At 38.9% G+C, this 16,189-nt stretch overlaps 1 protein-coding gene across 1 annotated transcript; it reads left to right on the plus strand.

Moving 5' to 3' along the window:
- The first annotated feature begins 9,987 nt into the window (after nucleotides 1–9,987).
- On the plus strand, nucleotides 9,988–14,607 carry CNGA1 (cyclic nucleotide gated channel subunit alpha 1). The gene is given in 7 exon segments (XM_075092449.1): nucleotides 9,988–10,099; nucleotides 10,394–10,464; nucleotides 10,846–10,871; nucleotides 10,977–11,078; nucleotides 11,975–12,082; nucleotides 12,230–12,336; nucleotides 13,202–14,607. Coding segments are annotated over 7 exon segments (1,932 nt in total).
- The last annotated feature ends 1,582 nt before the right edge of the window (nucleotides 14,608–16,189 follow it).

Here is a 16,189-nt window from a genome sequence, read left to right on the forward strand (position 1 = left end):
AGCTCCGCCCGTCCGGGCGCGGCTCGGAGCACCTGGGTGCGCCCCGCTCGCCCGCCCCGGGGCCCCCGGGCCGGCAGCCAGAGGCGGAGGCGGCATCCTGACACGCAGGACTCCAGGAGTGACCCCGAACGGGTTTTATTTTCTAGAGATCGTTACAGAGTCCCAGTTCTCACCCGGGGACTTAGGCGAGCCCACCTGAACACTGAATCCAAAGGGAAGAGCTCTCTCCCGGGGTACCTGGGCAGTATTTGGATCTACTGGAAACTGCTATAGATTTCATTTTCTTCCCCTTCATGCCTGGGTGAAGAGCTGAGCAGTTTTAATGTGCAACCACCTAAGCGTGTGATGGGCTGCCTTGATCTGTCCCTGCAGGCAGGTGGGGGGATCCCCCCGGCCAGAACAAGGCCACCATCAGGTGATACTCACCCTGAGATGACTCCCTGTGGTTGAACGGGCTCCAGGGAGTCACAAAAGCAATTACCTTAACTACCCAGTCAGTAGTTTCAAGGTAGAAGTCTAAGGTCTTGTTTTTAATATGGTTAAGTGAAATACATTTACAAAATGTATGGCTTAGTAAGCTATTACATGCCAACCTAGGGGTTACCCAGCAAACTTCTGGGATACTCTGAGGACGTTTAGCATGCCCAAACTGGAGCCAAACTGAGCTATGAATATAATACACCTCCACAGAGCGTGACAGGGGCACACTGGCTTGAGTCTAGCAGCATTGTAACCGTGCTTTGCAGCACAGCACCTAAATTAATCATCTTTGGTTTTGCAAAGTTTATTAGCTCTGGTGCAGACTGGTCAAATATGGTGACGGTCTCAGCAAAATAACTCAGTTTTCCCTACTTGAGGCATCCTTGACTTTGCAGTCCTCAGGTTAAACCAAGAGATCAGTTTCAATGTCTTAGTCTCATTTTTTATTTCTGTATTTATTTTTTAAAATAAACAGTGCTCTGTATGTTAGGAGGAAAGGAGCATTGCAACTGGATTTGTGCATTTAATTACCTATTCACTTTATCTTTACAACGTCTACATTGTAAGAACTTCTGTGGAAGGTGGCCTGCACTGACTGCAGGCTGCCTTACAAAGAGTTTGACTGCTCTGCTCTGCTTTAACGTTTCTAAAACACAGATTACTGCTACAAAAGAGCGATAATTATGAACACTATTTAAAACAGTTAAAATTTTACAGCATAATCTGCAAATTTGAGAGCAAACTTCCATCTTCTTGTACAACATAAGCATGCCCATAGGATAAAACCACGTACATGGACAGATATGTGTCTGCATTCTGCTCCCAGCTCCTATTTTTGTTCTATGCCCCCTCAGATCTGTCAACTCTGCATCTTCACACCTCTCTGTCAAAATGTGTCGATTTTTCCAGCTTCCTGCAATTTGACTGAAGCACATGAAGTGTCAATCTTGCGAGCGACTCAGTCGGCAGATCTGCAGAGAAGGGAGGTGGTGACATCTGCAAGAGCCTGCCGAAGCAGCGGAGGGGGTGAGCTGGCAAAGGTCGCTGCTTCCCCTGCACAGCTCTCGCCGGCCTGCTGGTCAGGGTTTCACTGTGGTGCGGTACCCAGAGCAACAATACCACGAAATAATGCGGTTAATGCTTCTGCAGATCTGCCTCTTTACAGGCCATCTCCTATAGCACACCATGACATCAAAGTGTTTTCAATTAATGAATATTTAATCTGAGAAACGCTTACTTGCTTCGTGATTGAAAATCTTTATATAGCTCATGCTTCATGTTTTTAAATCTGCAATAAACTCTGAAAACACTACGAAACTCTTTCTTTCTGCGAAAAAAATATGAAGTCACAAAAAACTTATAGCTAACAATCCGAGTCAATGGACAGACGTAAAGAATGTGCAATTTATGATATAACTACAGAAGGGAGCAGCTATACTTCATGTGTGTATACCTCAGATGATCTATAGTACTTTGCGTACTCAGCTAGTTTCAAAGAATTTTGAGACAATGCCAGGAAGAAAGAGACTACATAAAAGTAATTTATCAACATTGATATATTTTTCTTTAGTTTGGATGACACGCAAAGGTCAAATGGAAAAGCAAATAGAGTCTTGATATACAATCTTATCATCTGACATAAAGAGGAAAAAGATCCTAGCTGACCATTCAGAATGGCACCTCTGACTGATTTAGAGCGATGCCTGGATGATCAGCTAATGCAAATCAGGGCAGCTCCACCTATTTCCGTGGAGCTATCCCAGCTACGGCTAAACACAGGTCAGCCCCTTTGTGTATGAAGTAACAATACGCACGTACCAACAGTCAAAGCGATTTTGTGGCAGTTCTCATTTCTTCAAAAGAGAAATATGAAACCCTGCTATACTTTTCTGGGTTATTGTACTATTTTTTCCATTAAATGTATGGAAAATGCAAGAGAGAAGTTATGTTAAAATTCTGTTACTTATGCAATGAATGAAAGATTTGCTGAAAGTGACTGTTAAGCAAGCACTGACTTTAATTGTTGGTTTTCAATAAAAATGTAGGGACTGAATACCTGGCCAAATTTATACTTTTACATTTATAAATAAAATAGTCATTGGAAACCTCATTTTTTGTGCCTTAATAAAACCTATCTTGCCTCTGTGTTGACCATGAACGACTTAATTGAACAAAGTGTGTGTGGCTTCTTGGCTTTGTCATAAATTCTTTAATTTTGTTGAGGATTTTTTTTCATACACATATACAGAGAGTTCCTTCTATGTGTTATTATGCAGTATTTAATTGTATTATCCTAAATACTGAATATGATCACAACAGGTTTCACCACAGCGACAAAAATTGTTCACCATGCAGCTAGCCCAGGGACGGACGCGAAGCAAGATCTATATTGGCATTTTTTTTTCTTTTAGGAAAGCTGCCTATGGCATTTTGAAGTCCTGTCATCATTGCTCAGCTTCTCTGTTCTGCATTACTGTTCTCTGCCTGCAGTCACTGCTGCCTGATGGGGGCCAAACAATATGGTTAATCTGGCAGCTGCAGACAGGCTCATTACCTGTCCTGGCATGCAGCCATGCAAAAATTACTGAGCTAGATTTCAGGGTGGATCTTTGACGATGGGACCTTCAGCTGCCCCAAATGCTGGTGATTTAGTGTAGACTTGCAGGAGCAACATGTAAAGGAATTAACTTCAACTGAGATGAAAAAATGGTGCCTCTAGATTGCAGTTCAATATGATTAGGTTGCTGCACTTGTTGTGGAGAGATTACTCCTATATATGTTGCCTTAAAATGCAGATAGTGCCACCTTAACTACTGAGTGGAAGACAAGCAAGGCTAGATATATCAAACCTATTTTAACTACAGTGCGTTTTCTACTACTCTTATAAGTGACAATATCATATACTGATGATTTTCTTTGAAATAGAATCAATCTCAAAGGAATCACCTTTGTCTGAGTAAATATATTAGCATCATTATTCTGTGCAACCAGCCTAGATTCCTCATGCCATTTTAGCTTTAAATAAAACTCTGCTAAACAGAAATCCTAACTGACTGTTCAGAGCTACTGGCACTCCTGCAGGGTCACCACACCTATTCTTTATCCCACAAATATTATTGAATGAAGTTCTATTTTTTTTTTCAGCAGGTTTTCTGGCGGGCCTGCCCCTCTGTTCCTTGCAGGTTCCAGACTGGGAGGAGAAGAGGCATCTCAAGCCGCCTCAACCTGGGTGGCACAAGGAGAGCCTCATCGTATGTTCTGCTTGGGGCACCATAGATAACTCTGCTGGGCACAGCCAGCCACAGTGCTCGTCTTGCCTGAGGATACTTCAGAAGTGCCAATCCCTCCTCAGAGTAGTTGTGCAAAAACTAGGGTCTGGACCTGGAAGATGCTGGTAGAAGGCTTTGACATAGTCTTTCAGTGTGCTATGTGGTGTTATACTGTGTGCTTGTTAGCACTCACATCCACAGAAGGCTTGCAGCCTGCTCAGTGCTTTCCAATTCAAGCCTCATCTGCATACGGGAATCTAACACGCCAACACAGATCTTAAATTGCTTCTACTTCTTCCCTCTCCATCAAGCACCCATTTAACTCTAAAGCAAAAATACAGATTCACATACTGGTGGAGATAATGTTTGTGCTGATGGCTTTCTAGTCACCAAGCCTCACTGGGGCTGATTGTACTTCATGATACTGAATTCCTCACAACACCGGTCTACACAAGAGAGTATTAAATAAGCCAGAAGCCCTGGAGCCTTCTCAGCTACAGCACTTCCGACATGACATTCATTGCTGAAATAGCATCAGCATTAGGAAAGACAAAACAGTGTCTGCAGAAAATAAGCCTGCCAAAACTGTGGTCCCAATCCAAACATCCATCTGTGTACACATCTACAACACAGTAAGCTGAAAGGCAATATTGTGCCATTAAAACCTACTTATTTATAAATAAGTATATATGTATAGTGTATCTGGTGTTTTGGTTATGAGCGGCTGAAACTAGAGGTAGCTTTAATAGGATTGAGAAGAATTACAGATGATGACAAAGCCAGATACAAAAATAGATTAAAGTTGGCCTACTAAAACAATAATCCATTAGTGCGGTCATTCTCCCATCAGTCAAGGTTACTTCACTGGAATACGGAATGACAAGAAAAATATCTGTGAAAAAACATTGACACAAAACTGATGTAATTGTCCGTGAAGTCAATGACAACTATGTAACTGGGTTTTAAATGAGGGTAGAATTGAGCCCACTGTGTTGAACTCGCCCAGAACATGTCCTGCAAACCTCTTTGCAGGCGAGCGAGGTCCCGGCCACTGTCAGACAAGGAACTAGCCTGGCCCAGTAGGACTCGTCTTCCTCTGTTTGAGAACTTCTTTGAAAAACTCCACAGTAAAACAGATAAGAAAAAATATGTTAGAGTTGCTTTGCAGGACAGCTTATTTTAAAAGAAAACTAAATGTTTTCCACCAGAGTAAAAAGGTGTATCTCCTTTGTAGTTCGTTTTGACTTGAGAGACACAACATAGACTTACCTGGCTTGGTTGGTCGTTTAAAACTTTTGGACAAAGGTATGCACCAAATGCAGGAGTTCACAATTAGTCTGATGTTTGTATGACACACAACAAGGCATATGTCCCAGACACTCAGTGCCACCACATATTCACGAATTATCTGCTCAGCATTGAACATTGAGATCTTTTGGACTGCAAACCAAGCAAAAACCCATGAGAATGACAGAGGTAAAACCGATTCTGATTCAGTACGAGGTGGATGCAGTGACCTTCTGAGATTCCTTTCATATCTATGATTTTAGGATAGCAGTTGTATTTCAGCCCTTTGAAGACAACAGCGAAATATGCTAGAACTTAGAAATTATTCACTTCTTTGTCCATTTGCTATGTTAAATACCTTACTCTAGGTTTGTGTATCTGGCTTCCACTGGGCATAATGTTACGCATTTCCTTGTTGCCCATTACTGTTTTACTGAAAACATTTTTTATTCTTTAAATTTCAAATACATATTCTCTTTCCTCGAAAACGGACTGACTGTTTTTAGGATTGGAAAGTTATAGCAGCAGATGTGTCTAATTTGTTTCTCTGGTCAGGAGGCAGGCCTGTGACACTGAGCATCATTTTGGTTTTGTGATTAAATCTACAAAGTGTCAATCCACTTATGAATGACCACTCAGTCATCTGGGCTGCAAGATTTAGGTTGGTTCATGTGAATGCTAATGGTATTGATTTCTCGCGCTCTTGGTTACAGAAACAAATGTGTCTTAATCCTGGGGTCCCAGGGGTCGCACTTCTTTCCTGGATTTTGCTTGTTGTGAAGCAAAGTTAAAAAGTAGTTCATTAACTTTAGCTACAGCTCCGTTGTGACAAAGATACCATTTCAAATTTGAATATTCACTCTTTTTGCTGCCTAAAAGATTTTCTTCACTGGATTCATACTCAGCAATGCCTTTTTTTCTCCAAAATGGGCCATGTAAAACATGCCAGAATAAAAAATCAACCACTCAAGCTCCTGAGAACTTTATTTTCCTCATTCTCATGGTATCCAGCAGTGAAACAAGAAGGCTGAGGTATACAAATACCTCAGCCTCTTCTCTATCAAGGTACTCTAGGATCCTCTTGGGAGCTTTCATGATTGTGTGGCCTCTACAGATTAACCCTTGTGTATTTCTGACAGAGGAGGATTGCAGCTACTTTACAAACCATTTTGCAAAGTCATAATCCATAATAAACTTGAAGATTAGTTTAGTGTCTTAAAACTTCATCATCATGGCATTTTCCGCTAAATATATATTCACAATTTGTGGGCATTTTAAGGCATCAAAATAGGAATGTAAAAGTTATGTTAGATTAGCCAAGAACTTTCGGTAGTTTAAAATGGTATCTCCTATTGTTCTGCAATATGATAAACACATTAAAATAAACAGGAGGTTTCCATTTATGGCGTTTTATCTATTCCAGTAAAGACCTGTTACTACAGTAAAAAACATCTGCAATATTAAGGAAATGGGCCAGAAGACAATACTGAATATATAGTCATTTACAACAATGGTTTTAGTTTCCACACAAAGTACGTGCCAATGTTTGTCTCTTCTTATGCGTGTTGATAGGGCTAGTAAGCTTCTGCTCAAGTGGGGGATAATAGTGACTGCCACTGTCACTTTCATCTCTCTCTAAATCTCAAAATCCATCACCACAGGTCAAGGAAATCTTCCTCTAATATCCAGGTCCTTTCCTGGGAATAATTCAGAGAACTGCACATGGGACTGGCTGGTTGAGAAATTGATCAGTAAGGGATTTATGTATGAAATGTTGACTATATTTAGCTTTTCATGGTGGGTCTGCTTCTGTGGTTAGGAAACGTGGCTGATTTAAAGGACTGAAATCGCTATTAGAAGCAGCAGATTACATTCCCAAGGTAAGCATGCACCCTGATGAAACTGCTTATTGCAGAACTACTAAGGACTCTGCATTTTAGAAAAGAGATTTTGCTCTAACATGTTGCAGATTGTAATGCTAATGAAGATTTTTTTGCTGCTTTTTGTAAAGAAAAAAAGTAGATCTTTATATGACACCAAATTCTGTTCTGCGATATCCTTACTCAAAGGACTTTCTCTCTGAAAATAATGATTAGGGAAGTGAATATAGTGGGCTAGTAAGAAAGTGAGAAGTGGGTGAAATAAAAGAGATGGAAGAGATGGAAGCTGATCTTCCATTCACTACAATCCTGTAAAAGGATAATACTGCCTTCATTTTCTTGCAGCCCTAAAGATTTTGATGCATAGTAGTTAATATTAGTTTTTAGGTCATAATGCTTGAAAACCCATTTGTTTATCATAGTAGCCACATTTAAAGATCATACCGTAAAACCAATATGGTAAAAATCTAAAATACCTCTAAAGCAAGCATTTATCTGTGTTACCTTTCAAATTTACTACCTAAATATGGTAATGTGAAAAGGAGCATTGGACTACTAAGATAAAAGCCATGCAACAATCTGTGACAATGTATCAGTTTAAGAAAAATATGTGGGATTACAGAATAGGAAACATGAAGTGATACAGTTTAGTAAAAACTATTTCAAATATTGTTTGAAAAGCCTCTGTAATATAATAGAAAATGCATTAAGGTGAGTCCTGGACCCACTGAGTTTAACGAGATAATTTCTACTGTTTCCAGTGTCAGGGTTTTGTCACACAAGTGCTGTAACGCGGTAACCATGGTCCCCAAACCAGGAGCATCACTGTGTCTGTTCGACTTGCACTGGGCACAATGCTACCCGAGCATTTCTGTGTCTTAGACACAAGAATTTTAAAACTCTATGCCCAATTTCTGTGCCCACTTAATGCTTCCAGTGCCTCAGTAAGATGAAATCTCCAGTCCTGCCCAAAATGGCAGCTCCTTTTTCCCAGCAAGACCTACGCATGGCTGTCACAGCTCCTTCAGCAGAACACAAAGCACCTCACAGTGCTTCCACTTAAAATAGACACTAATGGAGCCAGAGGAATCGGTTTATTTGCAAAAAATGCGCAGAAAATCCTCTTTACCTGAAGAACAGGAGACTGTAGAGGATACAGATTTTTCCCCAACCTCCAGGCTACGTACTCTGCATGGGTGTGGATTTTTGTACATGTGCTATTTTACCACACTTCTCATTGCCTTTATCCTCTAGTAAATCTGCAAATCAGTATGTCTGGATAGCACAAAGTCAAAGATGGGGTTCTTTTCCTCTTGAAACTAACGAAGACCCAAAGTGCAAAGATAAACACAAAAACTTAGTGCCTATGTAGAAATACTGGTACTGGGAGTCCTAATGTGAACTGACTGGTTTAGAGCCCACTCTGCTGGAGGAATGAGTTCCCTTGAGAAGAATACATTTGTATCTGTCTGGTGCTGAGTGATTGGAAGTGGTTGGACACAGCTTTATTTTGCACCATTATTTGTGAGCTCTGTGGACTCCAGTGTGGCTCTGTGGAGGATATAGGTTAAATCAGGATGGAATTTTGTGTGCCAGCATTAGCAGAGCTTTCAGAGCACCTGTAAGCAGACATAAAGCTGCTTAATTCAACCTGGTATACTTTCAATCTCCATGCTTTCAAACACAATTTATCCTTAGACTAAGTCAGGGGAAACCCTTTTAGAGTGTTTAGGCTCCAGGTGAACCTAACCTAATGTTTACTATGCCTTAGAAACTTAGAATCTTTTTATGTGACATCTTAGACCTGATCCTTGCTCTTAAGCATTTAAAGACTGACCAGCAATGTTGGACTACATTTAGGACTATTTGTGGAAGAACACATCTTAATCTTCAGTCTTTATCTTTTGTTTTGTAGAATGTTGTATATTGCTGTAGTATTTTATGCACCATGTGTCATTCACGTCTGATGACCACTAGAAACATGGCTATAGTAATATTTTTAGTTTTATTGACTAATAAGGAAAGCCAGGTAAGTCTGGCGATAATGTGGCAGTTGTATCATTCTGCTTCTCTTTTGCAGTGTTCTCAACAGAATGGAAGTATTTTTTTAAGACTGATTCAGTCTATGGCATTTGACTTCGCTTATCAGAGCTACAGCCATTCATTTGTCAGTTGGTGGTTTACAGACATCTCTACACTCTGATTTCGCTTGTGCATGGGTATTGTTACTGCAGTGGATAGGATCTGTTTTATAATCCTATCTAAATGGCCCTGCCAAGAGCAGATCACACTTACAGACACAATTCGTGCCCAAAGAGTTGGCAGTCTCACTGATGATGAGTCATAACTCACAAAATTTTAAGAACAGTGGTGAAAAGGGAGAGCAGAAGTTATGTACACTACAACATTTTCAATTTTTTAAATATTGAGATAAACAGATGAGACATGAACAGCCACTAACATTTCCATTTAGGTATTTATGTCTGACTTACTATATGAGTAAGGAGGATCTATGACATCAGTCCTTTAAGTTCCTAGTTACAGAACCTACTCTTTGCTTTCAACAGAGTATAACTCTCAGATATCAGGCATACTGAAATTTCTTTGGACATCCAACCAATGGATGCTTCCTAGCCTGGTTCTCAGGATGTCACCTCTGCAAGAATTGGTTTATCCAGTCTGATATAATAAGTTATGAGCCTTTGGTTCAAAACCAAATGAAACAGCAGTAGATGTTTCAAACACAGTTGTCTAAATATTTTCAAAGTATGTGATTAGGCTCAGGAGAAAGACCTAAATTAATGCTTCCTCTTAGAGAAAGATGTGTTGAACATTCCCTTTAGCAGCAGTTGTCTGGTCATTCAGCACACTGAAGCACCCTTTCTTGTCTGGTGGAAATGTCACGGGAGACAGGAAACTGGAAATACTATTGTTGGTTTTGGGGGAAGCAAGGATATAAAGGATCCATCTTTAGGGAAAAAAATGGCTTGTTATTTCTGCTAGTTGTGAAATGACTTGATTCTTTTTTAAATCAGTCTTCCTCAATTACCCAAGGTAAGACAAACTTGACCATGAAGGTAGGAGTGATTGAGACCTATCACTCCCATACAACTGTACCCAGCGTGGTAGTGCAAGACACCAGTGAGGAACCTGGACCAATGAACAAAGTGGAAAACAGGTATGTGAAATTTACCATTTTGTGCCAGTTTGGGTTTTTCCTTGATAATTTGGATGGGATTGACTAAGAACAGTTATTTGCCATAATTTAATTTTCTTTACCCTCTATTAATAAACCAAGTTTTTAAGATTGTGATATACTGCATATTGTAAATATTTAGGAGATTAAAACCTGTGCTTTTTCAATTTCCTCAGCTAACTTAGTCCATTATTAAAATGGTGAGAGTTTGTGAAAATTTAGATTAAACATTTTTTTTGTATTTCAGCAGATATCGTATAACTGTGTTGTTTTGCTGTTCCCTAGACAACAGTATCTACCTGGCACGTTTGCACACTACAATATTAACAACAATAGTAATAAAGATGAGTAAGTATTTTTGCCATTTCATAAATGAGAGTACTGCAATATCGGTTGTTTAAGGGGCAATGAAAAAGAATGGTATATATCTCATCACTTCTTTATAAACAATTATGTCATTCAAGCAATCTGAAAAGAGACTGCACATACATTTGAACTTCATGCACTTCAATTATGATGATCATTCTCAATACCAGTTATTTGCTTTATATCTATTAATTTAAAATAAAAGTAGTTCTATGTGAATACAATACGCAAAACAGTTTTTGAAGGCTGAGCACCTAAGTATAATGTTATCCTTACTGAATTCAGAAGACTCTAATAAATAAATGTGGAAGCAATGGCTGTGTGCATCCCGTGAGCCTACCATATTTTTCTTTTCCTTAGAGAGGAGAAGAAAAAGAAAAAAGAAAAGAAGAGGTAAGACAAAGAGTAATAACACTACTATTTTAAAGACATTTAATTTCTTTCCACATATGTTTTACATTAGTCTGTAACAACCAAAAATGTAAATCTATTTCTTAGCAAGTCAGAAAGAAAAAAGGATGGAGAAAACCCAAAGAACAAGGAAAAAAAGGAGAAAAACAAGACCAAAGATAAGTCCAAGACCAAAGAAAATAAAGAAGAGTAAGTATTTTTCATTTAGGTCCTGCTATGTTAGTCTAATGAAATTGCTTTTGATGTAAAACTGAATCCATCCTGTAAACAAGATGCTTATATGCTACTGAATGAGAGTACAGACTGCTGGTTTTCTCCCTAGAGTAGATTGTTCTGATTTAACTTCATATGTGGACAACAGAAATATGCATGCATGGAATGGATCTGAAAAAATTAATCAAGAAAAATGTCCTTTGGATTCTCATTATTCAATATTTTTTTTTAAAACACCCTGCAGCAAAAGATGTGCCAGTGTAAAGCAATCTCTTCTGCACATAGGGTGCCTACAGGCAAGTAAGCTTCTCTATGATCTAGAAGTTCTTGCTTTACCTTTTGCTTGATAAATTCACAACTTTGTGGCCAAGGAAGAGAAACTTAAAACAGTGCAGCAGGGACTCGTGTTGTACGATTTCATGTTCTTTGGTTTCTTTTTGTAAACTCTGCCAATGTTTCATATTTCTCAGAGCTAAACTTAAAGGCATGATTTATCTCACTTATATGTGACATTAGTAGTCACATAATAATTTTATTTTTTGAAAGATGATCAAATCAATTATCAGACAAGACTGTCAATTGGGTAGGAAACAAAGTAATTTTAAAAGGTTGAAATTACATGTGCCACTATAAACTGAAGTGGGACTGCCAAGCTGATTTTTCTCAGCAAAATCTAGATTCAAAAGTTTGCATCCCAGGTCACACCTAACAAGCAGCTTCATGTTCTCCATGCATTCAAGCAAGAAAGCTTAACTTTAGTAAAGACCACTTATTTTACAATAACAATTTCTGGAATGCTTCATTCCTCAAAATTATTATGTGTATTTTAAGTCTTTCATTAAATCTCCTTCTTTTTCCTGCCTATCACTTAGGAAGAAGAAAGATATTTTCATTATTGATCCAGCAGGAAATATGTATTACAACTGGTTGTTTTGCATCACAATGCCTGTCATGTACAACTGGACCATGATTATTGCTAGGTGATGTACTCTTTTAATGACTATATAAAACTTCTGGCAAATCGTTATATCCCTAAATAGATTAAAAATAATGTTATTTATTACTGATTTCATGCAAGTATTTGATTTTCATTTCATGGTAATTTAATTTTGTCTTTTCTTATTCAGAGCCTGTTTTGATGAGCTTCAGCATGACTACCTAGTGGCATGGTTTGTTATTGACTATGTTTCCGATGTCATCTATGTTGTTGACATGTTTGTACGGACAAGAACAGGTAATGATATACTAATGGTATACTCAATGATATGAATTATTCCTCTTCATATATTTGTTTCAGGTGGTTCAAAATATTCAGAATACTACTACTCTTATAATCTAGACACCCTTGATGAGGTGCATTAGTGAAAAAGACATTGACATAGATCTCTGAAAGACTAGTCTGTGACCTGTAAAAATAGGAGAAACTCTGATGTATTACTCAAAGAATACACAAAGCCTGAGGTAAGCTAGGCATGAGGTAAGCTAGATACAAGCTGTTCTGCCTGCAGCTGACTCAACAAGACAAAATAAACATGCAGTGCTGCCAAGTGAGGATCAGGGGTTCTGAAAAGTTAGCACCTAAATCTGGATTTTGTATTTAAGGAGGTTCAAGTGTTTGCTTGATTTTCAAGACCATTGTGCAAGCAAGACGTCCAATAAACTTCAGCTGCATCTGTTTCTTTTAAAATCTTATCCTACATCCAGAGCTATTGGCCAGACACACTTAACATGGAACTGAAATTCCCATGTTCAAATCCTTTTCCTCATTAACCACCCTTCCTATAGCCTGTGCAGATTTTTTTTTGTTTGTGTTTTTTTTTTTGGGGGGGGGTGATGGTGTTTCAAATAGTGGAAAAGTGGAGGGAAACAGTCAGAACTAGAAATATTTAATTTTCAAAGCTGTATAGTTTAGCTCAAGCTGAACCATATAGCACTAAGTTGAATATTTGGAAATAGGAAATTGCTTATTAAAAAGTAAGAGAAGTTATGTACCATCTGGAACTTGCACTCAGAGTATTTTTTGAAGTAGATTTGGATTGACATTAAACACAACATGGTTGAAGTCATAACATTTTTTATTATTTACAATTTGATTTTAGGTTACCTGGAGCAAGGTCTTCTGGTGAAAGAAGAACAAAAGCTTCGAGAAAAATACAAGGCATCTTTTCAATTCAAATTAGATTTTCTGTCAATCATACCAACCGATCTCTTATACTTTAAGTTAGGACTGAATTACCCAGAATTAAGAATAAACAGATTACTCAGAGTAGCTCGGATGTTTGAATTCTTCCAGCGAACAGAAACAAGGACAAACTACCCAAATATCTTCAGGATCTCTAACCTTGTCATGTACATTGTGATTATTATTCATTGGAACGCCTGTGTGTACTACTCGATCTCAAAAGCCATTGGATTTGGGGCTGACACATGGGTCTACCCCAACACCTCCGATCCTGAATTTGCCCGTCTGACTAGAAAGTATGTCTACAGCCTCTACTGGTCAACACTGACTCTGACTACTATCGGTGAAACACCCCCTCCTGTAAGAGATTCAGAGTATTTCTTTGTGGTCATTGACTTCTTGGTTGGAGTACTGATTTTTGCTACCATTGTTGGTAATGTGGGCTCTATGATCTCCAACATGAATGCTGCCAGGGCAGAGTTTCAAGCAAGGATTGATGCTATCAAGCAGTATATGCACTTTCGGAATGTTAGTAAAGACATGGAGAAAAGAGTAATAAAGTGGTTTGACTACCTGTGGACAAATAAAAAGGCTGTGGATGAAAGGGAAGTCTTGAAGTACCTGCCAGACAAACTAAGAGCAGAGATTGCAATCAATGTTCATCTGGAAACACTAAAAAAAGTTCGGATTTTTGCAGACTGTGAAGCTGGTCTGTTGGTTGAACTGGTTTTGAAACTCCAGCCGCAAGTATACAGTCCTGGAGATTATATTTGCAGAAAAGGAGATATTGGACGAGAGATGTACATTATCAAAGAAGGCAAGCTGGCTGTAGTCGCTGATGATGGAATCACCCAATTTGTGGTCCTAAGTGATGGGAGCTATTTTGGAGAAATCAGCATTCTTAATATCAAAGGTAGCAAAGCTGGCAATCGAAGAACAGCCAATATTAGAAGTATTGGATACTCGGACTTGTTTTGCCTGTCTAAAGATGATCTCATGGAGGCTTTAACAGAGTATCCAGACGCAAAGGCTATGCTGGAAGAAAAAGGCAAGCAAATCCTAATGAAAGATGGGTTGCTGGACATTGAAGTTGCAAATTCAGGAAGTGATCCTAAAGATCTGGAAGAGAAGGTCACCTACATGGAAAGATCAATGGACAGATTACAAACAAAGTTTGCCAGGTTGTTGGCTGAGTATGAAGCTGCACAGCAGAAACTGAAAAAAAGACTTACACAAATCGAGAAAGTATTGAAGCCAGTTATAGAGCAAGAATTTGCACACTTAGAAGAAGGCGATCCATCCACAGATAAACCTGGAGTGTAAAAAGCAGAATAAAACACTGGAGGCTGCCAATAAGACTTAGGGTCAAATCCTGCATGGGGCTGAATGCATTCATTTCTAATCTTTGTAGGACCTGACTACTAATTACGAAAAAGTATTTGCTGAGGTAATGTCACTAATTTCCTACAAGCAACATATATTTGGCAGGTTTCAGAAAGAAAAAGAAGAATTGAGACTGAGGACAGAAGACAACACCTTGCTCTCACACAAAGAGGTGGTATTATCTGCTAATGCATCATGTACTCTTTATGTAACACCGCTCTACAGCAAATGCGTTCAATCTATACGGAGTCATACACTGACAAATACTGAAAGTTTTGCTGACTATTTTGAAATAACTTCTTCGTGTCTACTTATGGAAAGAAGGAAACGTTTGGTAACATTATTTGAAGTCAATATAGGCATGCTATTAAATTTGTGTATAAAAACACATTTTAATATCTATTGATTAACATAAGATTAACTAAGTATGGGACATTATATAAAGAATTAGGTATATCTACAGTGCGGATGTGACTACTGAAGGCTGTAAGATTTGGGAAATTGCAGGGATGAATGTCACGGACTCCTGACAGATGTTCTGCAGAAGACCTTTATTGTCAGCTTTTCACTGCTTATGTATCTTTTTGACACATTCTCCACACGATCACGAGCACAAACAATTTCTGTTATTCGTCAGCTAGCTCTAAGCATGCGCCTTATGCTACATTCTAATAGGCTGTTCTATTTGTGCTATCTCATTTGTTTTGGCTTACTTAAATCTTTCTTGGCATTCCCATGCTCCTGTCTCTGGTTTTTACTGCTGCATTACTTCAGTTCAAGGACGTGTCAAACAGTGCTAAGTTACTTGCAAATTCATCCCCCACATCTCCCCCATTTTTATGTTGTATTAGCTAGACATTTTTTACTGTTCTCTCTATTAATCGCTGCAAGCACTGACAAAGGAATGGCAAAATTAGAAGCAAAGTTAGGAATATTATTAGAAATACTATAGCCGTTTTTACTATTTCCTTGAACCATCCTGTGATTGCCCACCCAGTCAACCGTAAGTCCCCACCAGACATGTTGTAAAGCGATTATCCACACTGCCTGAGGGCAGGCTTATCGACTCCTGTCCCACTAAGCTTGCAAGGGTAACCCAGACATTTTTTTCATAGTTGGACGGAGACCCACGGATGGCAGAGGCTGATGATGGCGAATAAGGTGATGAGGCTGCAAGCCATGGTTTCACTCCTTTTGCTGGAATCCATCGGGGACCGCAACCTGTGGAGACACAAATATACCCTCTCCCCCAAGTTATTAGCGGATGAGGGCCTTCCCACAGGCCCGTGTTTAGATTTTTTGTCATTACTAAGGGCTGTTCTGAATGTTCAATAGACCTTAGGGCTTTGCTCAAGGATTTATAGTGTTTTACTATAGGTGGGGTATCATAATTTTGGAATGGTAGTGACAAATGGTTCATCACATATAACGTTTTTGCTAATCAGTTGTGCGGGACTTCTTGGCTATCTCCCCCTTTTTGTTTTTGGAGCAGTTGTTTGTGCGGTGTGTTTGTTCTACTACA

Source organism: Phalacrocorax aristotelis, chromosome 4, assembly GCF_949628215.1.
Source record: "Phalacrocorax aristotelis chromosome 4, bGulAri2.1, whole genome shotgun sequence".
Classification (NCBI taxonomy): domain Eukaryota; kingdom Metazoa; phylum Chordata; class Aves; order Suliformes; family Phalacrocoracidae; genus Phalacrocorax; species Phalacrocorax aristotelis.